The following is a 24,142-nucleotide window of genomic DNA, read 5'->3' on the forward strand; positions in this document are numbered from 1 at the left end:
ATACAGAGCTGGCTTTCCTCTCTCTCTCTTTCTCAGGGACACATTTAAACTTGTACTTGGGTGATTTTGTGATGATACGTCTTCTATGATAAATCAACACATGCAGCAAACATCCAACTCTTAGGACTTGTACACCAGAGCCCCTAGGGCCCGTAGCTGATGTCATTTCCTGTTGTCATAACCAATTAAATGAGCCCTTAAAGCCTCAGCCCTTAACCCACACAGCTCCCACGCCCGCAAGGCATCATGGGTCAGCAGCGCGTGCTCCTGCTGCTTCATCAGCTGTTGGAGCAGAGCTGCAGCTCAGAGTCGACACAGTTCAGACCCGATTATTATGCAAATACAGGTTGGAATAAAGAGTCTTTCTGCGCTGAGCCAGAGAGCTACAGTGGGCTCAGGCTAACACTGAACTCAACTGGAAAGACCCGGCACAACAAGAGCTGTGTTGTTTCTGATTACAGTTGTTCCATTTATTGAAGCATGAAAGACTCATACATTACACAGAATTCTGGTAGAGGAAGAGAAACAAATCTGCATTTTTTTCGCTTTTCATTTACTCATTACTCACTATCACTGTTTGTGTAAAGTGATTATGTAAACAACTCCGTAATATAAGATCAGATAAGACTTTATTTTCCTGATGGGAATTTGTCTTGGACATATACAGTATCTGCTTATGTACATACATTCAATCGCTGTCACCTGTACACATACACTCACATAGCACACATACTGTTATCAACCAACACATTGCAAACTGCCCATTGTATTACTCGTACTTTTAACGGCAAAATGTGCATTAATTGCATTTCTGCTGACAGTGTCTGTTAAGTTTTCAGTTTTGGGTTAAGGATGAAAAACAGCCAGTGTTTTCCATAGAATTGATTCAGTCTGTAGCGTTTGTGCACATGCACACACATGCAGTTCAATGTCACATACAGCAGAGCCCAAATGACAGGAATACAGACTTTAGAGTTAAAAAGGAATTCTGGCATGTGAGAGAGCTGAACTTAATGCCACTCGTGGGTACGTACACAGCTGCAGCTGAAACTATGAGGTCTGACTATCGGCGTGTAAGTTAAAAACTTTATGGGCGCAAGAGTGCGAGAGGGTGAGACCAAGCAAAGGCAAATATCGCTGCAGCCAGCTCTACAAGTAATGAACCAGAGCAAAACACTAACTAAGAGATCTTTTATATTTTTATAAGTGTAAATATTTTTGGCTCATTATGAAACTGTGGTGGAACAAATTAAAACATGGCGGCCAACAGAATAGATCATTAATGGTAAACTGTCAAATCCAAGAAAGATCAAATTAAAAAACCACATAATCCCTTTTAAACGTCCAGATTTTAGTTTTTTATTTCTTTCTTTGTTATTTAAAGGAATATTGTGGCATGTTCACCCAGGTCTTACCCTCATTGTAGTTGCCAATCTGACCACTGGTTTAAAATAGTTTTGCATTCCTTCATTGTAGAGAAGTATAGTTGAAAAGAACAGACACAGAGATAAACCATTTCATGTGCTTAAGTGAAAACTAAGTGTTTCTTTTCTTGAGAAGTTTCCAAATCTCTAAAGCGGAGGTGATAAGTTATGAGCCATAATTAGAGGCAGTGACAGTAAAATGCACCGCAATTTCTTCTTAAGGTTTGACCAGCATAGTGATGATAGTAAATGTGATGCTCAATATCTCCCTTTCAGATAAGCCTCACTTTTCAAAAAAAAAATTTGCTGCTACAAATGATAGAGGTGATAAAATGTCAAATATTAGCTCTCTCATTTGTTATTCCTCTCTGTGTGGGTGTTTCGACTGACCTCAGCTCACTTTTTCGCCTACTCACATTTCCGTTGTTCAAAAATGAAGAGCTTATAATAGAAATGACTGAATTCCCTCATATCAGTCACTGTGGAGAAAGATTGGATTAGGGTACAACACATTAAAAAAAAAGTATTCTCTTACGTGTGTTTTTCTGACAGGTAGCTAATTTGTGTACAATTTCCATTGTTTTATCTGTAGCATCAATTCTATCAACTTTAATTTTATAACTGGAATCTTGAAAAAGTGTGTGAATGTGCAGATGGATGAAAAAGTGTGTGAGTTTGTCGTGTTTGTGTTTTCTGTACATCTTCAGTGAGCCATCATTGGAACATCATGTTCAGATTAAAGCAGCGTTAATGGTCAAGTGCCCACTTTATTTTGATGTAATAAGTAAATTTGGTCATAAAACTAAGCCGCAGGACAGAACTATGTCTCAGTGTGTTTTTTACTTTGCATAGTCATATTCCTGGGTATCTATCCCCAGATAGGATGAAATGTAACAACTTTTTTGACTACCTTTGGTCATACTTTAAGCCTCTGGGTATAAGTAGGTCTGGAACGGGAAGGACAGATGCATGATGGGAGAAGAAAAAAAGAGCAGAAACATGAATATTTGGCATATTTGTGTGTGGTATTGTGCAGCTAAAGGCCCCAATAGAATTTAATAAGCTACAAATAAAGTAATTATATTATTCTACTTCCTCAACAAATTTACTTGTCGCTTACAATTAGCAAGAAACGGCCAATAAAGATATGTTCTGACAAGCTAAGTTCCAGGAGTTTAACATTGTGTAATGTGATGTCTCCCACTAATGCAGAAGAGCTGCTGTTTGTCGAGCTGAGGTATTGTGGTTTTCTGCTCAGCTGGAGCAAACCTCTAACTGTTCCCTCTTCTCTTCTGGCAAACTAAATCCTATAATTTGGGGTTTGGAGTCACTGACCAGATATCCACAACAGCCTGCTCCAGTTTTCTGAGGAACCCCTGGCCCTCACACACACACACTCACAAACTTCCCAACTGTGACGATCCCCAGTCATATAGCAATTAAGAAATAACATTGTAATGCATTTCTAGAAGCGTAACAGAGTGTTTTGTAACCAGTGTTTTTTGCTGCTACTGCGTTTGTGTACCGTGATACCAGCTTCCCCTTCTGACTCATGATAGGCCTGGTGGTCTAGGAAGTGCATCTATGGCAACTTCTTGTTTAGCTGTAAACGGCTAACAAACTTTCTTTTCTTTATGTGTGTGTGTGTTATTTTGTGCTATGCCTTGAAGCGAAGTTCACTCAAGGTAGGTCAAGCGGACAGAGAGTCTTTTATATCTGTGGGATCGCACACCGTCTCTACAATACAGCCTCAACCAGATATCACTGTTAACACAGCCCTGTCCTGTCTGCCCGTGATCAGTGGCTTGCCTCTTTGTCTTCTGCTGAACACTGTGTCACCCTGAGGTTTATATGTGTGGTGGAAAATGAAATGAGCGAAAACGATGACAGATGTTGTGTAAGCTGTCAAATTTCAAACCAACTTTCATTCTGATTTTCTCTGTGTGTTCCATTCTCAGTTTTGTTCCTAGATTGGTTGGTATGTTGGTAGGTAGGTGGGGAGATTGATAGATTGGCACATAGGTAGGTAGATAGGTAGGTAGACTGATAAGTTGGTAGGTAGGTAGGTAGATAGGTAGGTAGACTGATAAGTTGGTAGGTAGATAGGTAGATTCGTAGGTACACAGGTAGGTAGGTAGGTTGGTAGAGAGGTATATATATATATATATATATATATATATATATATATATATATATATATATATATATATATATATATATATATATATATATATATATATATATATATATATATATATATATATATATATATATATATATATATATATATATATATATATATATAATAGGTAGATCGATATAAAGGTAGATAGGTAGTTAGATTGGTAGGTAGGTAGATAGAGTGGTAGTTTGGTAGGTGGATTGTTAGATAGATAGGTGGATTGTTAGATAGATAGGTGGATTGTTAGATAGATAGGTAGATTGTTAGATAGATAGGTGGATTGTTAGATAGATAGGTAGATTGTTAGATAGATAGGTGGATTGTTAGATAGATAGGTCGATTGTTAGATAGATAGGTGGATTGTTAGTTGGTGTGTGTGTAACAGCATAGCAGTAACAAATGACAACAGGATGTGATGCGGCTTGTTTTGTGGGTTCGTCATCCGCCAGGTTACCATAGCAACGTTTCTTTAATCTCATAATTTCTCAACACAACACATTCACTTTGCATGCATCTACACCAGTAAAGCACATTTCCATTGTTGCATGCTCACATAGATTTAAAACAGCTGTACTTTCACATGTGCTTTTTAGCTCTCCCCTGGATTCCTATTTTTTTGCAAACTGTGACTATCATTTTCCACTAAGGTATTATCTGTCATCCTTCATGTGCCGGATATAATGCACCTTTGTGTCTGACGTCCTCCTTTTCTTCTACTATATCATCTATAACGAACCCATATGTGTGTGAGTGTTAGAGTTAGGATGAAGTCCTTTAAATGATTCCCCTTCAGGACTGGGGCAGATCAGGGTCATGTTCCGTCTACTGTCCCGCACAGTTATGTGGCTCCAGTTATTTTCCCATCTGCATTCAGCCGACTGAATGTTGATTGCAATCACAGGTTCATAAGGTGACTCTTTGTTACAGATAGACCAATGAAACCAAGATTTATGTGTGGAAAGGCCTTAGATCCAATGGAAAGAGGAAACAGATATGAGTACTTAGCTGCACAATCACACACATACACACAATGCACATACACAGACACATGCTGTCTAGCTGAGATAATCTCATCTCCATCTGTTAGCCATGGATCTGGAATAGGCTGCTCCCGCTGCGTTTCTGACTGCCCGCTACCCTTCTTAAGACGGAACTAGCTTAAAATAATCAACATTATCAATGGTAAAGAAAGGCTAGACTGGGCAGGCAATGGAAATCCAAATCCCTCCTTTTTCTGCAGCCAACCTTTTTATATGTTTGTCCTGGCCTACATATAGTCTAATGCCAAAGGCTGTTGCTGCTGTCGGACGTCGATGTGCAGCTGTGACCGTGCGTCCACGACCTCTATGTTTTATATGTGCATGCATGAACACTCATATGCACAAATGTGTCAACCCATGTGGGTCGTTGTGCTCTGGCTGAGTGTGTGTGTGTGTGTGTGTGTGTGTGTGTGTGTGTAACCCATATGTCTGTGTTAATCAGGGAACACTGAGGTGTAATGAGGAGAGTGTGTGTTTGATGTGCATGTTTGTTTTCTTTAATTTCTTCAGGCACGACAGCAAGCTCAGATGAGACACCAGATGGCTGCTGACAGTAAGAGCGATTACTCCTCCTATCTGCAAAAGTTCAACCAGGAACAGAATGACCATTACTACACAATTATCCCCAACATATTCCAGGTAAATACAACAGCACCACAACATATAACATGCTTCAGTTGATTTGTTATTACAGATGCTTGCACTTAAAACTCGTGAAACAAACGTACATTTTTTTGGGGTAACCAAGTTATTTAGCCTGCCCACCCAAATAGCTTTGCCTCCACCCAAGTATTTTTGGGGGATTTTTGTCTTTCAACACGCCGGACGTGCAGACTGATTAAAAAGTTGGCCAGAAAGGTGCATTCGTGTGCAATCATTAGTTGGCTTGGGAATTCAGTGCCGTTTTTGCTGGCCACCACCCCCACTCCCCTCAGGTCTAACAACTAAAAATAAATTCCCAACATGTGGTGAAACACTGAGGATAACAAACCAAAAGCATTAAAGAGTGCAGCTATTTTGTGCATTGTTCATTTTGACAGCTTGTGAGCTTGTGTTTAGGATATAAAAACTAGGCTTTGCATATATATATATTGCATATATATATTCATGATCATGTCCTCGTGATATTTTTAAGAGTCAATCAATAAAGAATGAAAAGATAAAAAATGCATAAAAGATTTACCATATGCTACAGCTCTTGCACAGTTTCATTTGAAGCTCAGTGTATAATTTCCAAAGCAAGCCGTGCCCACTCAAACTTTACTCTTTCTCTAGTAAAGCTTGTGTTTACGTATAGATAATAATTGTTCCGATTTGAATGTAGAAACTTCAAGACATGGAGGAGAAAAGAATCGAGCGGCTAGGAGTGTGCATGAAGACGTTTGCAGACGTGGACCGCCAAGTGCTGCCCATCGTGGGGAAATGTTTAGACGGCATGACGAAATCAGCGGATTCCATCGAGCCCAAGACTGTGAGTACACTGAGTGAGATATATGCACACGCGCACACACACACCACCATATGGGCCATATTACTCACTCAGCTAGGCTGTCTGTCACAGCCCACACGCTGCCGATTAGGCTTCACTCAAGCAACAAGTGTGCAGGTGGGTTGTGTCTCCTGGGGGGCTTTTTGAAAATACAAACAACCCACCTGTGAACAACAAAGTGGTGTGGGAGGGCACCGTTTTAGCTCAGAGTATAGCCAAACAAAATGATCGAATCTATGTGTTGACCTCCTCTTCCTGCTCCAATGAGCAGCGAGCACACACTGTATTTCCCCCCTGAACTACTCTCAGTGATTGTTTTAAGTTTCCGAAAAACGCACACCATAGTTCCCCTATAAAAGGGACATTCCACTGATTTTACAAAGGAAGTTCAGTTTGTCTTTCTTACTACTTAGACGGTGAAAACATTTGCATGATATCTTGTGGGTCTGGAGAAAGATTTGTCTGATTACATCAATGATGTATTTATGGAGCTGATGCACTCTCTAATGAAAGATGCCACTGAGATGCATTATGGGAAATTGACTCTAGACCTGTGCTAGGGGCAAACAGAATATTGAAAAATATATTTTGATATCATTATTTTTATAATCTTAGTCTTGTGAAGTGGAAATGAAGTACAGCACTGAATCTCAGGATTTCACCTTTAGTTTCAGAGGTACTTCCTGTCAATGAGCTCAATGAGATCACAACAGCAACTTTCACACGATGCTGAAAATCTGAAGAAAACTGATTTTCAGTTTTTTAGTTTTTGACAAGACACAGATCCGATTGGCACTGATTTCATATCAGCTTTAGCATTAACTGATAAGGTGTCAAAAATGTACTTTGTGTTTTACCTAATGTAATGTTAGCAGCCTTCTCCCTTGTGCCTGACCATGATGCATATAATCCATCCTCTTAGAAAGTTTCTACATAAAGGTCCTCTTACATAAAGGTTTCCTGCTCTTCATCTCTTGTTGATTGAAATAGCAGGATGGCTGACTTAATCTATTCATGAGTTCAGATTGCACTTGCACTTTATATATACTTATCATATCTACACTACCTACCTCTATTGCTGCTAGTCTTGTATCAATACTGTTCATATTCCATATCTATTTCTTACTGTACATATCTTATTTATTTACATATTCCACTTTTACTGCTTTTTTGCACTTCTGGTTAGATGCTAAACTGCATTTCGTTGTCTCAGTACTTGTGCTCTGTGCAATGACAAAGCTGAATCTAGTTGAATCTATCTAGGATCTAGATTAAAAGTCCATCTATTGTCATTGAAACGGATGACAAATGCAACTTTTTTTACACACTTATCACTGTAAACTGTAACTGTTAAACATGGATCTGAACTAGGGCTGCACGATATATCGAAAAAGGTATCGCCATCGCGATATCAACACGCGCCATATACGTATCCCAAAAGACGGCTTGAACTGCGATAAATGGTTTTTCATGTGCCATGCATTCACACTCTGCATATATTTGGCCAATCAGATGGAATCAATGAATCATTGTCGGAAAAAGAGAATAGAGAGAGAACATAGAATTGCGAGGCGGCTCCGTCAAATCTCGCTCCGCCTCCTCCCGAATAAATTCTACTGAGGAAACATCTGTGTCAAATTCATTACTATGAGCGGTTGGTTATATAAAAAAATTGCGTAGCTTATTTATGATAGTCCCAGAACCTGAGGGAAAAGTAACTGGAGTTAATGGAAATGCGTTATTTTAAGCTCCTAAGAGTCCTTTTATTTTCAATGTAAAACTGCTTCAAAAGAAATATACTGTTATTGGCTTTATGTCTGTCTCATGGCTTATTTATTATTTGGATACTGAGAAAAAAAAGCCAGATTCTCCAATGATGAAGAGAAAAATGGAAAAAATGAACATGATATATTGAGATGTCACATGTTGGCCGCCTGCCATATGACAAAAAACAAGATTAGCTCCGGGGATCACATACTATGTGTGTGTATGTGTGTGTGCATGGCCCGGCTCCAGGGAGATGACTCCAGCCTGTGACTGTCTGCTGCAGTAAACAACAGCGGGGAATAACACATCGCATGTTCCTGTCTTCTCTGTATCTCTCTTCCTCTCTCTGTCTCTCATGTATACATCAGCACATCTTTAGACCTCTGATCCTATAACTCTAACCAGACCCTCTGCCTTTATCAGCACAGATAGGTCGATGCACGCTGCACTTGATTAATGTGCTTCTTCCTGTGTCTGAAGAGCGTGGTCGTGTCCCCGACCTCAGCGTTTTGTCATAAGTCCCATGCCTGACAGATTTAGGTCTTTTCCTCTTTCTTCTGTGGCCCACTAACAAAATCATGGCAGCCGCTCTCCTTTCATGGTACACTCACACAACTGTTTTCAGTCAGAAACTACTTGACAACAGGAATCACTGAGTCCCGCTTTTGTGTTGCAACTTATCTCCAGACCTGCTGATAAACAGGACAATTTTCTGAACAAACAGAAATCCCGGAGTTTAAACAGCTTATATTTAAAAGGAAGTTTTCAAAAGATAGTATTTTTAATAGTTTTTAAGAGCAAATACCTCCGCCAAGGCCCATCAGTCCACTAATTGCACAATATTGTACACTTGCCAGTTTTCTTGACATGAAGATCTGTGAATTATTCTCTGAGAAATCAACTAAGAGTTAAAAAATCTCACAATGTTAAACAAAGAGAAGAAATAGTGTTGGCTCTGCCCCGTGATCCAAATCCACACCAAAATTGAATGGACTCTTTTCTGACCCTTTACTTCATCCTTCTAGAGAGTTTTGTGGAATTCCGTCCAGTAGTTTTTGCGTAATCCTACTAATTAACAGACAAGAAGATGAAAACATAATCTTGGCACTGATTGCTGTGACCCCCCTGTTCCCCACCAGGACTCTCAGCAGGTGGTGGAGTCCTACAAGTCTGGATTCGAGCCCCCTGGAGAAGTGGAGTTCGAGGACTACAGCCAGGCCATGAAGAGGACGGCATCCGAGACCAGCCTGTCCAACACCAAAGAGGCCAAGGAGAGGCCTGCTGGCAAGAGCAAGGGCAAACTGTGGCCTTTCATTAAGAACAAGAACAAGGTAACACGTGAATGCACACTCAACGAAGAGTCACTTCCACACTCAAACGTATGGCAACGCCTCACTGGTCGCAGTGAATTACTTTTCTGCACATTTGGAGGACACGTTGCACTTTGGGGAGATTTTAAATGGTCGATGGTTACTTTATGTTGGTTTTGTCTCGTGATATAGTGGCTATAAAATATATAATCAGTGGAGTATCTGTTGCATTTTGATTATTATTCTTTGACTTCTGTTAAGCTGAAGAACACTTTCGCCAGTTCTCTGTTAGTATTGCCATTTTTGTTGTTATTATTTGCCACCCCCTATTTTCTCCTCCCTGGCAATCACCCTCACCGATTTTGGAGCCTCCCTCCTGTAACACACACTAATGCATTTCCACCTTCAACTTGTGGATGGACTCATCTGGCAGATATTAACCTGATCTAGCAGTCTCTCTTAACCGTCTTTCCACTGACTGGTGATCGGGCCTCGAGTCGCCTCCTTCAGTTTCCTGCTTCTGTACAGCATAAACTGATCTCTGACTGCCTCACGGGCTGGTGGCACTGTTGGCACTGAATTAGATCAGAGCATGAGTGAGTAACTGGGCGTGTGTGTGTTTGTGGAAGAGGAAGGATGAAATCAAGGGGGTGTAGTTCTACATGAGAAGCCCCAGCTCACTGACTTGACAGAAAATGGTGTAAAAACATGTGCTTGAACTCTCAAACATAAAATACATATAGTCTACGTATCATATGTTTTTAATCTTATCTGTAGAAACCATAGATTGTATTTAAAGATGGACGACATGACAGCTCTGGAAAAAATTAAGCCAAAGCATCTTGATCACCACCTGGTGGCTGGCTGCAGTATAGGTCATAAACCTCATCCGTGATAGCGAATGGGAATTGGGCCAAATTAACAAGCCAAGGTACATGTCAAATAAATGTTCTCAAAGATGGTTTCTTTCATTTTAAGTAGTTATTATCACACTCATGTAGTTTAATTTATTTTGTTCATTTCAGTTGAATAATGAAGTGGAGACTTGTCGTCCATCTTTATATACAGTCTATGGTAGACACATGGGTAACCAACATACTCAGGATTACTTTTCTGTAGAAAGTGTTTGGCGGCACAGTCATACACAGAGGTATCGTTGCTATGCAGTCACACACCTGCATGCGAGTAGAAGAGAACACTGATATTTCAGTATAGAAGCACCATGACTGTCCTTAAAGAACCAGGGTCTCTGGGGACTAAATCTCTTGCCCATGCATGCGCACAGTGTGGTATCCTCGAACTCGCCACTGCTTCATATTCTTAACTCCTAAACTGGTCCATGAATTATGCAGTCACAAGTTTTAGGACAGCGATAAGCAATTAGCGGTCTCTGATGAGGACCTCAAATTCAGCGGCTGGCATCCTAGGGGATGTGCTGAATTCTCGTCCTAACTGGCATGCTACAAAGGAGGGGTAAAAAAGGAAAGGGATTTCTAAAGCAGAAGCCTGCATGTGCTTTGACTGGAGCTCTTTGCTGTTTGCTTCGTCGCAGTCGCCTGCTTTAACACAATTTACGCTGCCTACTCACTCTGGTTGTTTTTCTTCTTTTTAACTGGTTTTTTTATGTTTTATGTGTTTGACATTTTTTTCTCCACAACATAACTACTGATACACTAGGTCCGATGGCCCTTCAATTGTCTTTTATGTTCTGTTTGGGTTTTCTGTTGTGTGATTATTTTTTAATATTTGTCGGAGGCTTATTTATTTCGTTTTCTGTTCCCTCCTCCTTTTCCTCCTTTGTCTTTTTTGTTGGTTTCTCGCCCCCTTTCTTCTTCTTCTTTTATGTTTTTTCCTCCTTCTCCTCCTCCTGTCCGTCTCGGCTCCTTTATCTTACTGGTAGCTTATGTCCCTGTTAACGTCCCCCCACCAGCCCCCACCTGCCCCCCCAGCCTCATCCCCGCCCTCACCCTCTACTGTTCCCAACGACCCCCAGTCTCCCAAGCAGCACAAGGAGCCCCTCTCCCACCGCCTCAACGACTTCATGGCCTCCAAACCCAAAATGCACTGCCTCCGGAGCCTGAGGCGAGGGGTAAGTGTGTGTGTGTGTGTGTCCGCCAAGCTTTTGTGCATGCATGTCCATACACCTGTATGAGCTCAGAGCTGTGTACCTGCTACTCTGTATGAGTGAAGTAATATATTACCTCTGTAACCAGTAGCTGAGTGCCTCTATAGGTCAGCAGTGGGACCATATTGAGCCACAACTGCTTTAAATGTTCACATTTTGTTGTCAAAATCAATGCTATTATTACTGAATATATATATATATATATATATATATATATATATATATATATATATAATGAACAGGCCCCTCACCTACCTTCACTCATACAGTGCTCAGGCTTTGTGCTTCGCATGCTTATGTAGCGCTTAACTGTGAATCCATCGTATGTCTGACTCACTAGCAGTCTCTCCATCTTGTCCCTTCATCTTTCATATTAACCGTGCTCACAATGACAGTCCCTCCCTCCCCACTTTCCTCCTTCTTGACAGAAATGAGCAAAACCCCTGAGCAGTAGCATGGAGGCAGCAGTCGCTCCCCTCGCACTTCTCTGCAGTCTGTGCTGGAGGCACTTTTTGTTTTGTTATATTTTGCATATGAATTGAGAAAAAAAAGAGGATTTAATATCACAGGAGAAAGCGAGTCAGGCGTTGTGGGTTTGGCAGCAGGCTGACACTTCAGTGCAAAGTGAGAAGGCCATGTCATTTAAGAAGGCTTCCTGGAGAGCGGCTGTGTCAGCACCAGCCGAGGGTGTTGGTGGGTGACGTCACCCGTTCCTCTTCTAGAGTCCTGTCAGTGTGTGTACAGACAGGGTTGCTAGGCAGGGGTTAGGTCATAGCGCGCCTTCCTGTTCTGCACCCCACCCTCCAACTCTCCCTGAACTCAGGAACGGGTGGCATCTCATGTGTTCTTTCCAGGCCCCACAAATAGATTTTTTTTTGTTTATGCTTTATTTTGAAAGGGTAGCAGGTGCCCAAAGTAAATACATCAGTGTGAATGGGTGCTAACATGACGTCTGAAAAAGGCCAAAAGAACAATGCAGCGCTGCAGTGCAGTTTGTGAGCATATTGTAGAGGAAACGATTGAAGGTCAGCAGAAAAAAGGGAAGTGGGTATTTTTTTCTAGCGCCAGACAAATATAGCAGGAAGTGCCTGTTTCTCACAGCGGAAGTGCTGCAACAACTTGAAGAGCGATAAAAAATGTTCAAAGTTAAATCACATGCATTGTATTCAACTAACATAGGTTCAAAAGACTAGTTTGACCTTAGTGTAACATTTTATGCACAAATATAAAGTTGAATGATGTTTCTGAGGCCATAAGAGGTCAGAAACTGTCATAGCAGAAAATCTAGTTCTCCTTTTTAAATTAATTCTTGCATCCATATCTCATAACAAAATATTTAAATAATTTCTTCTCCTCTTCATGTCTCACAGTTTCCTGTTTATGTTTTTCATGTATATAGATGTTGTTTGATTTAGAGTACATTTTTATAAATTTGCCATATAAATTTATAGGTGCATACAAGGCAACAGAAGGTGGAGTCATAATCCAGTAAAATGACAAGAGGTCCTGTAAGGACACGAGCTCCACTACCTCACTGACACAGACAGTTTGGATTAATGGCTCTTAACAACTGCTGATGTAAGAGCAGTTCTCCACCTCCATCTGGTCAAATCAAGATAACTAGTGATAATACTCTAACACCAGTACTACAGTGTCTTTTGTCTTTGTTTAGGAATTAGTTATATACTGCTGTAAAGTACAAATTGATATTTCTCAGCAATATCATATGTATGCTCCCGGTGCTCTATCATGCAGTCATACTTAGACAGTATAATCATGAAACATGTATTGTCGTACTTAAGTTGCTTTAGACTGATCCTAAAAAGGCTTAAACCTAACTTAGTGAACCCTGAACAAACCCTCGAACGATTTCCAGAAACAAGAGCAAGATATAAAACATACTTTCAGTTTTATTCTGTGGTTAAAGCTGCAGCCAAATAAAGAACGTTTCCGTCCCGCTGTTAAGAAGGAGAACATAGCATCACATCAGGGATTAGAATAGTTTTACCATTGGCGGTGTGGTGTTGCAGCTCTCTGCACAGTGGAAGGATGTCTACCTCTGCAGGAGATCCTGTTAGTGTTGCATATTAGCTGTGTAATCCATTCACAGTCACTGTATATGTGCGCGTGTATGTGCGTGTCTGGGAGTCAAATTTCCGATATAAACGCATAAGAGTACAGTATAAGAGCTTTAAGACGTCAGTGCTGTTTTATGAGCTCTCATTGACAAAGCTACTGTATATGTTCTCTCTGACGACCACCACAGCAGCAATCCCCGCGCTCGCTCATTTGTCACAAAGAGCTAATGAAGAGGACTCTGGGCCGGCCCACGTATGCTTTCGAAGCCAGGCAATATGTTGTAAGTGTGTGTCTGGTGGACGTCAGTGAGTACCAGCAGCGTGTATGTGTGTGTGCAGGTGCATGGTCGGAAGGAAGTATGAATGACTGAGTGTGTGATCAGTAAAAGCCATGTACAACACAGACAGCAGCCTCATTAATAACAATTTGTTGTGTGACACACTCAGTCTCTGTGACCAGATTGTTTGTCACAATTAATGAGGATTTAGTTTCCCTCACAATGGAAGCTAGTGTCTGTGCCTGGCTCGTTATTGATCACATGGTGCTGACGCGTGTAGAACCAGGACGAATGACTGCAGAAGATGATGACTTCATCCCGCATCACATGTTATCAGCTTGAGGTTTCTTGTCACTCGCCGTGTCCCGCAGCTGTTTCAGGGCTTCCCCACGGAGCATCAATGAGGGGGGGGGGGGGGTCAATTCTCAAAGTGTCACAAGCACCTGTAGATGTGTGTGTGGGGGGGTTGTGGGTGTGAGGATCCCACCCAGCACTCATCCCCAAGTGTTGGTCACACTTTGGACGTGGGCTCAGCCTACAGTACCCAGAATTCACCCCTCCAGGGCTTTCTTTGTGCTGATGTGCCATACAGCAGCAGTGTTATCTGTCTGTAAGTACTTTGGTATACCTGTATATCCATGTGTGTCTGGGTGGTCGGGAATAGTTCATGTACATTATATCAATATATTCACAAGAATCACATGTAGCTATTTACCGAGGGTTAATAATAAAACGCTTATTATGCTCAGGAATCTGCAGCATTTATCATTGTTTAGAGCAGGAATAGCCAATCAGAGACAAGGATTTCCGCAGCATCTGCCTCGATCTTCATTCCTTCAAAAATACACACATAAGTAGCATTGTATTCTGCATTTATGATTTAAAATTTTGATAAAACAGATAATTTGTTTTTAATTGCAAATGTCTTGAGATATCCTGAAACAGTCAATAGGTTTAGAATACATAAATATATAAATACAGATTCAATATTTGGACTAAATTAAAGGGAACCACTCTGGCGACCTGTCTCGAGTGTATCCTGTTCTCTCCCAATGTCAGCTGGGATTGGTTCAGCCTCTTTTGCTGCTCCTAAACGATCGGCTGAATAGATAATGGACGTATAAAGGAATACCAAACTTGATCATGAAATAAATTTTGCTGCTGGTAGATGGTGGACATTAGAGATCATCGTGCAAGAGATTGAAGGCAACATGACCCTTTATATTTCCAGACCTGACAAATGCAGTAAAACAAGTTATTAAAAGTGGTCTAACATCATATTAAATGCTCAAATACAATGCAAAATGTAAAACTACTCAATTTTGATTCCATATTCATTCATTTATATTGATTCTTGGGTTTATGAGTAGGAGGAAATGAAAAGAGGAAGAAATCATTTCTACCTTTTTCTTTCATTCATCTCTCTTTTATGGCCAAAATTTACTTTAACAAGAAAGTCAGAATTTCTCTTAAAGCCAGGGTCAGACAGTATTCAGGCAATGTGAGACTTGTTATATCAGTAGGGAGGCGAGTTGGAGGATCACAAGGCGTCGTAGTGAGAACGGGCCCCTCCAGGTGGATGATTTGATTAGTGGACTAAAGCGAGTGGAGCTCCTCAGTGCACCAGCTTGTGAGCCTCTAACAGGATTACAAGTCATCTGCTGCAGCTCTAGCAGCCAGTGGTCGTTAACCTGCTCTCCTCTCTGTGTTCTATGTGTTCAAAACATAACCTGCGTCCTCTCTGGAATCTCTCAACCATGACGATCAAAATTAAACACCATCATTTCTTTAGTTCCTATCATTCGTCTTTTAGTTCATGATTGCTCTCACTCGTTTTCCACAGTCATTCAGCTGCTTTCATCTGAAGAGTATTTTAAACCTGGATATGATTTACAGTCATAACAAGAAGCGTCTCTCCAGCTTGTCTGTGCACAGTATACCTGCCTCCATGTCAACAAATGGATCTGCTTTGGTGTCACATGCTTTTGGCGCCATCTGCTGTCACTTACATAGTAATGGCAGCATGGCGGGATCAAGAAGTAAAGGATACACATATCCATCCCTGTCGCAGTCAATATCCTTCTACTTCTTCCTCCACGTTTATTTTCATCTGTCCTTCCTTTCATACTTTACTACATGCTTGTGCTTTAGGTTGGTCCTTTCTTACCAACTTATTTCTCATTTTTTCATTAATCCATCATGTTAGAAAAGTTAAACTTCACCTCATCAGAAAAGAGCGGGGGCTCTAGATTTAAAGTTGCCGTACCCTCTTTTTTGTTAAATGGTGAAGTTTGGCAAAGCATCATCATAAAATACCTGTTTTCTTTTTTTTTGTTTAAAGGAATATGAAAGAAATGCTCGTGAGTTTCTCCTGATGTTGACTTTTGTCTGTTGTCTCTTTCTCTCTCCTCGCTCCTCGCTCCTCGCCATTTCTATCTCCTCTGCCCCCCCCCCCCACACATGAAGCTTTCTCTCAAGCTGGTAAGCATGACCGTATAACCACACGACCTTAGCGGCATGACCACAGCACGCATGTCACGTCCTCCCAGTAACACATTGTTAATAACGCCCTTATTGTTTTTTGTTTTGCTCTTTTTGGATTTGAGATAATGGTATTACATTTTTTTTTTTTTGCTGTGACTCAACGATGGACCCCCGACTCATGTCGTTGTCTCATTTTACATGTCATTGTTTTGTTGTTTGTTTTTTTATGTTGTGGTCGTGTTCTCGTCATGTCTTTCCCCAAAACTGTGTCTGTGGTCTCTGTGGTGCAGATCACACTCAATTCCCACGTCCGGAATCTCATTGAGGTGATCAGATTTACTCTATGTTCTATCTGTCCGTCTTGTAGCCTGGTCTGGTAGTCCCCACTGTCTCGACAAATTGTGTTTGTGTAACAAATACTAATCTGATCTGACGTAGTGGTCGCTCACTTTTGTCCTTACACTGCATGCCAAGTTTCATTCAGTAGAATGCTGTTCTGTAAAACCCATCCAAGCTTGATTATATTTTATGATATTTTCAGACCAGTACACTTTAAATATTTAACTATGTGACATCTTGGGAAATGCGTTTCAAGATTCCTTACACTCATGTTTGTGCAATAAATATGAAGCCACATCAAGGAAACAGTTGTCTTAGAGTCAATGTCAACCTGTTTTCCGGGATTATGCTTTCTGTGGGTAATACAATTCCGCTCCCATCACCTCAAAAGCCCATTAATCAACATATCATGTCTTGCTTGATTAATTGGTACAAACATCAAACTCATGTGTCAAGTGTAAGGTTCTCGTAGGTTTCACGTAGAGGACTATACGTGACAGCATCGGAGAATTCAGACGTAGCTAAGTCATTTTCTCATCGCACGGAAGTACGTCATCATTGCTGCACAAACATCAACATTTTCCCACATGGCACTAGTTTGTTTTCACATCATACAGCACTCTCTGTACTGTATGATATCTGCACTCCCCTCCAACCCAATGCATGATGGTATATTTTGACCATCAGTTGTACTCTATGTACATTTGATGGTCACTAATTGTATCCCACAATGCATTGTGGGATACAATTAGTCCACTATATGGTATAAAAGTTCTTATTAAACATTCAGGCAGCGCTACAACAAGTCTCTGGTCCTGGTTAAAGAAACAATTCACTGTTTATTACCCAGCTTCCAGTGTTTATGCTAAGCTAAGCTAACTGCCCGCTGGATCTAGCTTTCCAAACACAAGAGCGGATCTCAGCAAGAACATGGAAAAGGGCATTCCCCAAAATGAACAGAAAATCAGGCCTTTTTAGTATTTGTGTAGTTTCAGTATCCTTGTATTCAGTGTGAATGTTTCCATACAAAACAATACATTTGTGAATTATCCATCCTAAATGAATCATACTACAAATAACAGACATATCACGCCTGTTAATAGTTTTAGCTTTGATCATGTAGAGTTGAGATTAACCTTTGTTGTTTGTCCTGGGAAACAAAGAATGCAAACACTAACACGTGACGTCTGTAGTGTAACTTGAGAATGAGAACGGAGCATGTCCCTGCATGATGATTGACAGATGTCTGTTATGTTGCATGCCCGGTAAGTGTTGCGTGCTGATGCAGGGAGAAAGGGTAAGATCGTCGTGGTAACCTAGCTGCTGTGACCTTTGACCTGGCTCATGTGCAGTGAATCCTGACCTTGAAGTCCGTAGCTCCAGCAGTTGTAACCTGTGGTGCCGCTGTGACCCATCTCAACGAGATCCAATCGCAGGCCTTGATCTATTCAGTCCACACAGCACACACTTCTATTTTATTACACACCAAAAAAATTGAAAGAGGCTGGAGTCTCATTGGGTTTTATTATAAAGAAAATCTATAAACATACTTAGATGAATCAATAAGGAATTGGAACCAATGAAGGTGAACAGTTCACATAGCATGAAAAAGTGTTTTATTCTAATAATATCATGGTTAGAGTTAATCCTATTTACGTATATATATTTACCTATAGACATTTTAAATTCAAACATCCAACTTTTCTGTCCTTGTGACAGTAAAGAGTTGTCCCCAGTCCCCGCCCCCTCAACTCTCAGCCAGTCACATGTCCTCGTCAAGGCTTACTAACAACATTTTGGGCTCTGTTATCAACTACATGAGAGTCAGTTATGGATGTTTCCCATAAAAACTATCATGGAAGTTGCTGTTGGATGGTGTTAATCTGAGGTGGGGAAGTTTACCAGAAGTGCATCTGTCAAACCAACGACTTAGTCCTCAACCTCTTTTCTCTCATAAGAGAAACAGTCCCCTTATAAAACCACGTTGAGACTCAATAGATCCAGATTCTTATTTGGATCTGCACCAAATTGAACACACTCAAAGATATCAATACCCTAAACATGCCTGATATTTTTCATCAAGGATTTATTTTCTTAGAAATCAAAGAAGATGCGGAAAACGTAATGTTAAAGAAAGTTTGGAAAATCCTGGATTTGCTCCCTGATGAGCACCAAACTGTAATGGGTTGTTCCCTGATCCATTACCGCATCCTTCCACCAAGTTGCATAGCAATCTGTCCTGGAGTTTTGTGCAGCGTGACTCACCAGTTAAGTGTTACAGCCCGGAAACCTCCTCATCAGGAGATATGACCCATTAGGAAGCCAAAAAAGAAAACCTCCCACCCACCCAGCCTCCGGTTTCAGAACACACAGTTATGTCAGACAGCTTCAGATGCATTAGCCAGCTCACACTAAAAGTCTTTATGAGCATAAGATGCATTTAATGTCATATTCCATTTGCGATGCATTCGTAGTTTAGGTGTGGCGGCTGAATAGGTGAAAGGCCTCGCGTCTATATGCAGACAAACATCCCGGCTCTCAGTGAGTGTGTGGTAGAGAGTGGCTGCAGTATCTCCTTCAGGTTGAATTACGTGCTCAGACCATAACATGAGCTCCATTTGTGGAGCTGTCATCCATTTATCCATTCATCTTGGTTCACAGGGTTTAAGGCAAAGGGAGATACTGCACCTTATTTAGTGAAGATCCCTGTCAAAACAGCAACACAACAAATCATGGGTCATAAAAGCTCTTTTTTCTTTATCTTACAGTTTCCTTTTCTCCTTTTTTGGTTCTCCTTCCTCCCTCTTCCCCCCCCCCCCTCTTAGGGTTCTGGACCAGAAGACTTCAGCCACCTACCGCCAGAGCAGAGAAGGAAGAAGCTCCAGGGAAAGATTGATGAGTTAAATAAAGACATTCAGAAAGAGATGGACCAGAGGTATCCTCCTAAAGTTTCACACCATTTCCCCTCCATATATGACAAGTAATAGTTGTGCTTAAAATACTGAGTGTAGTAATTTGCTCTCGCAGGGACGCTCTTACTAAGATGAAAGACGTGTACGTGAAGAACCCTCAGATGGGAGACCCCGCCAGCGTGGACCCCCGACTATCAGAAATAGGCCAGAACATCGAGAAGCTCCAGTTTGAATTGCAGAAGTTCGAGGTTAGTCCAATTGGTGCCAGTCGCAGCTCTCGTTTCTGTGTGAATGTTAGTGTTGGCAAAGTTATCGTGTTTAGTTTATCTGAGACAGTAAATAATGGAGTTCTTAACACACACGCATGCACACACACACACACCCAGCTGGTGAAGTTCCAAAGAAGACTGCTGCTCGTCCATATTAGGAGAAGATGTGATGCAGCTGGAGGAGCGGACCGACTGCATGGCCCACGAGGAGGCGAAGAAACATTGGCCTGGTTTAGCCCTGTAAATAAATGGCAAACGAGGTGGAGTGCCAGAGAGAGAGATGTGTTCTCCCTCTGAATTCTGTTGCCAAAATATAAATCTGATCCATGGATAAACAGAATACCATTACGCTTGGTATGATTTTAAAGATGTCATGCAGGAAAAAAAACAGCTCAGCTGCAGCCAACACACACACATAATCCTCGCGTGTGTTTCAGGGCTGGTTAGCAGAGGTGGAGGAGAGGATGCCATCCAAGAGCGACACACACCGGAGAAGTGGGATCTTCGAGACGCAGAACAACACGACAGTGAGCAACAACTGTGCGCAGGACAGAGAGAGGTATGGTATACTCATGACAAACAAAATCACACCGGTCCCACGCGCCCCGGGGGTGTTGCACCTCTTATTTGTTCGAAAGAAAACTATGTATGTTTTCACAGTTTATTTACTGTGTGTGTTGGCCCTTGAGCAGCCCGGACGGCAGCTACACGGAGGAGCAGAATTCAGAGACTCAGGTCAAAGTCAGCACCCACCCCGTCCCCACCACCAGCACGCCGGAGTTTGACGATGAGTTTGACGACGAGGAGACCTTGCCCACCATCGGCACCTGTAAAGCCTTGTACCCCTTTGAAGGTAACTCTAATATTTAAATTATAACACATAAACCCCCAAAACACATGAAGCTTGTTGGTTTGTTGCCACACACGTACTCTCTATTGGTCGACTGCTGGTGACGTCATTCTAGTTCTACTTTTTGCACCATTTTACTACAGTTTGCAAATTGAACAATTCAACATTTTGCTTGAAACAGTGTGCAACAGCTTCTGGGTACGTTTTCTCTCGTTTAGTGGGTGTGTCAGAGCTGTTGCTCAGTCACAGGATTTCCATGAGGTCATAAAAAATAAAAAAAATTAATCAACAGAATTTCAGGCCATAAAAAGTCTGAAATATGTCAACATATTGCATCCTAGATATGTGTAGGTAGTTTAAAGTTTAATGCTACATCCGTTGCACTTCTCAATGATACAGATATTAGCACGCCGTAATGAAAATACAAAAAAGAGCAACATGGAACTGATAACACCCTGGTCAGAATCTATCTGAGTCCACCCTGTTTGGCTGTGGGAAACACTATAGTTACCGACTGTCTCTGTAGTTTGAGAGATAACTTGGTGCTTTGTGGATTATTCTCTACTAGGCTACTTCACCTCATCTTCAATTATGAGGAAGTGCAAGTAATTCTCGGACTCCAATATTCCATATCCCTTCATATCTGACAATACTTGACATAGGTCTTTAATTTAATTGTTTATAGCTTTAAAGAAAATGGATTTTTAAGTTCTCTTCAAATACTGTTGCCTGGTGTTTGCATCAGTTGAAGTTGTTAGAAGCAGCTTTTCTAGACAACAAAAGCAGAGACTGTTACATCAGGTCAAATAAACGTTTTGCAGGAATGAACGCAACTCTGTTGTTTTAGGAAACAGACTGAACTGGGCCCTGACTTCTACAGATGGAGGAATGTGATTTGATTTCTTTCGAATGACTAAGAGTAGGGGTGTGACCTCCCTGAAGAAATATGTGAAGAAGGAGAGTGGATACATAATCGTTTCTGTGTTACTCATTTTCACATTCGAATTCTCAAAGGTTGACAAATATAGTGCTGGGTGTAAATCAGAGAGAGAGGGGTCATAGTTATTTTGCGATAACTTATTAAATGTCATCAAGCTCTAACCATGGACAACAGGGAAGCACACTTTTAGTGCTCGAATATGTTTATCTTCTCAATGAAGATTGTGAAATAATTTCCTATTTTTTGGACAGTTTGTATCAAGTTAAGCACATTATAGTACAGTGATAAACACTGTTACAGAGGATGATGTAGGTCATCATCATTAGAAGCAAAGGAAAACCTACAAATCAGCACTAAATAAGAGAAGAGGCCCAGCAGGAATAGGTGCAATGCCAATATTAGAATAAACTCCTGTAGTTACTAATAGATAAAATCATCTACAAATGCTTATTACCAATTTTGTTTGGAAATTGATTGAGGAGGCTTCCACCTGCAGACAGTCTCTGGCTGCTGCTGTACCTTTAAATAATACACATGGAAATATTAAGTGAAGAAGAAAAACAACTGCACAGAAGAGTGTTGCAGGTTGACGTTAAGCCTCATTCAGCTCCCAACTACTGTGTTTTATGTGCAAGTTAGCAGAGTTACTCTGTCGGCTGATGCCATTTTCTAAGCAGCATCATGGCCCGTTTTGTCGTGTGACTTACAAATACAAGTCTAATCTAAGTGAAGTTAGTTAAAGGTAGTTCATATCCTCTTACGCCTCTTTTCTATTCTTTCTTCGTCCATGTTTGCAGGTCACAACGAGGGCACCATCGCCGTGACCGAGGGCGAGCTGTTGTACGTCATAGAGGAAGACAAAGGAGACGGGTGGACGCGAGTGCGCAGGAACGAGGACGAGGAGGGATACGTCCCCTCGTCCTACGTCGAGGTCTTTTTGGAAACAAATGCCAAAGGTGCTATGACATACATTTAACTCAGCAAGTCAATGTGGTAATGTTCCTGTGAGTCAGCAAGTTTAAAGATGGCCACTGGTAGCTCACGTAAGAGAATACCCTCCCTCCCCTCACACCCACACACTCTGTCCCAGAGGGAAGGACCAATCACATTTGTCCATTGTGCCTCATGACAGTTGGGCCAGTTGTGGCAGATTGTGCGAGCGAGTGTCACTGAGCTCTGAACAAAACTTAGTAACCTTAATGATGTTGAGCTCAGCATTATGGGACAAGTCCTGTGTACATTATAAAAAACTATACTTGATTTTTTTCTTTTCTTGTTAAGATGTAAAATGTCTGATCACCATGTTCTGCTTTTAATCGAGAGTCGGATCCACGACTTGTGACAAATATTTGAGCTTGTGTTTGAGCCTAAACTGAGTGAGCGTGTGCACCATCTGTAGTGACGCTGCAGTGGCATCACAGATCAGAGTTACCGCGTCTCGGTCACTTTGTTGGACTGTAAAGGAAAACGCATGCTCCATGTGCAATCGTACAAATGTAATTTAAATCTGCTGTAACATATGAAAACATATTTTTGTAGGCTAAAGAGGAGAAAAAAGAGAAAAAAGCCCCCTTCAAGTGTTGCATGCTGTAGATTGATCATAGTGCTGTAACGACATTAAGAAGTTGATAAAGCAAGTATTCTCTGCTGCTGCGGGTTTATTTTATGAAATCAATGATTTAATTAGTAACTAATTATCCCCTTAAGTTTTTTTTTCTTGCTATTGGAATCCACTTTTTGATAATGAGGGCGTTGGGCTGTTCTGGTCCGTTTTTACAGGCCAGTGGTAAAAGGAATTAAAGGACTGAGCATTAGCTGCACTAAGCTCTGTGGTGAGACTGGGCTGAGATACTGAGCTGGTCGTGACTTTTAAAGCTTTGTGGTTTTCTTGCATGTGTCTCTGAGCGGCACCTCACTAGAAAAGCATGGTGTGTGTGTGTAGCCTCTGTCGTTTCACTTCACTCCTACTGGTCACGTTCAGACCTGGTATTAATGTCCGTCCTGTCGAGGGCGTAACTTTGGGTTGATCATTTGGAAAGTTGAAGTGGAATGACATTGTCAAATACTTGATAATTCCTAAATTATTATTATTTCTTATCAATGAATAAATAATCACTATTTATATGTCATACTTGCCAGTTAATACCAACTAGCATGTAGCCAAGTAGCTAAAATACATTTGCTGCAAATCAAAATTGAGTCAAGAAAACCACTTTATCATGATTTATAACAAATGTTTTTCATGACACTATGGCTATTGGGGGGAGATTGTGCAGGCAGGTTTTTATTAACCCCCCCCTCCCTATGTAAAGCCGTTGTATCCTGTGGTGGTCAGCGCTAAGTTCAGGCCTGAACGCACCTCAATGCGTCCGGAGATCCGATCACTCAGACTACATCTGGGGAAACATTCTTTTAGCTGTGTGTACGCAAGGACCACCTACTCAGTCCTTTGAACCGCCAGAGTTTTACAATGAATCAAACGTATTCTTCTCAGTACCCATCCATTATTTGATCTATGATCTATGTATACATATGATGTCCGTGTTAATTTGCATGTAGAGGGTGGAAGTGAGAAACGATCACAAGTGGTCACAGAAGACACATTCAGGACGCATTGTAATACCTGATGTGAAGAGACTAACTTAGCGCTGACCA

The 24,142-nt window shown here is 41.2% G+C and overlaps 1 protein-coding gene and 1 long non-coding RNA gene across 37 annotated transcripts in view; both read left to right on the forward strand.

Annotated features, from left to right (window-relative positions):
• LOC117771256 (formin-binding protein 1) overlaps positions 1–24,142 on the forward strand; it is a 62,112-nt gene that overhangs the window by 34,183 nt on the left and 3,787 nt on the right. For 4 of the 36 annotated variants that reach the window (XM_034601389.1, XM_034601382.1, XM_034601390.1 and 1 more), the window contains exons 7-19: positions 3,095–3,109; positions 5,157–5,285; positions 5,971–6,117; positions 9,042–9,233; positions 11,113–11,301; positions 13,604–13,696; positions 16,160–16,174; positions 16,468–16,503; positions 19,342–19,451; positions 19,544–19,676; positions 20,135–20,256; positions 20,378–20,550; positions 22,285–22,691. In XM_034601389.1, coding sequence (XP_034457280.1) covers positions 3,095–3,109; positions 5,157–5,285; positions 5,971–6,117; positions 9,042–9,233; positions 11,113–11,301; positions 13,604–13,696; positions 16,160–16,174; positions 16,468–16,503; positions 19,342–19,451; positions 19,544–19,676; positions 20,135–20,256; positions 20,378–20,550; positions 22,285–22,463 — 1,533 coding nt within the window. In that variant the 3' untranslated portion in view covers positions 22,464–22,691. Of the gene's footprint in view, positions 1–3,094; positions 3,110–5,156; positions 5,286–5,970; positions 6,118–9,041; positions 9,234–11,112; positions 11,302–13,603; positions 13,697–16,159; positions 16,175–16,467; positions 16,504–19,341; positions 19,452–19,543; positions 19,677–20,134; positions 20,257–20,377; positions 20,551–22,284; positions 22,692–24,142 lie in introns of those variants that run through there. The other 32 variants (XM_034601386.1, XM_034601384.1, XM_034601383.1 and 29 more) reach the window with 31 other exon arrangements.
• Positions 16,513–18,592, forward strand: LOC117771268. Its single transcript, XR_004615559.1, has 2 exons — positions 16,513–18,277; positions 18,379–18,592. It is a non-coding gene; the product is annotated as an uncharacterized LOC117771268 (long non-coding RNA).

The sequence above is a fragment of the Hippoglossus hippoglossus genome, chromosome 12, assembly GCF_009819705.1.
Source record: "Hippoglossus hippoglossus isolate fHipHip1 chromosome 12, fHipHip1.pri, whole genome shotgun sequence".
Lineage (NCBI taxonomy): Eukaryota > Metazoa > Chordata > Actinopteri > Pleuronectiformes > Pleuronectidae > Hippoglossus > Hippoglossus hippoglossus.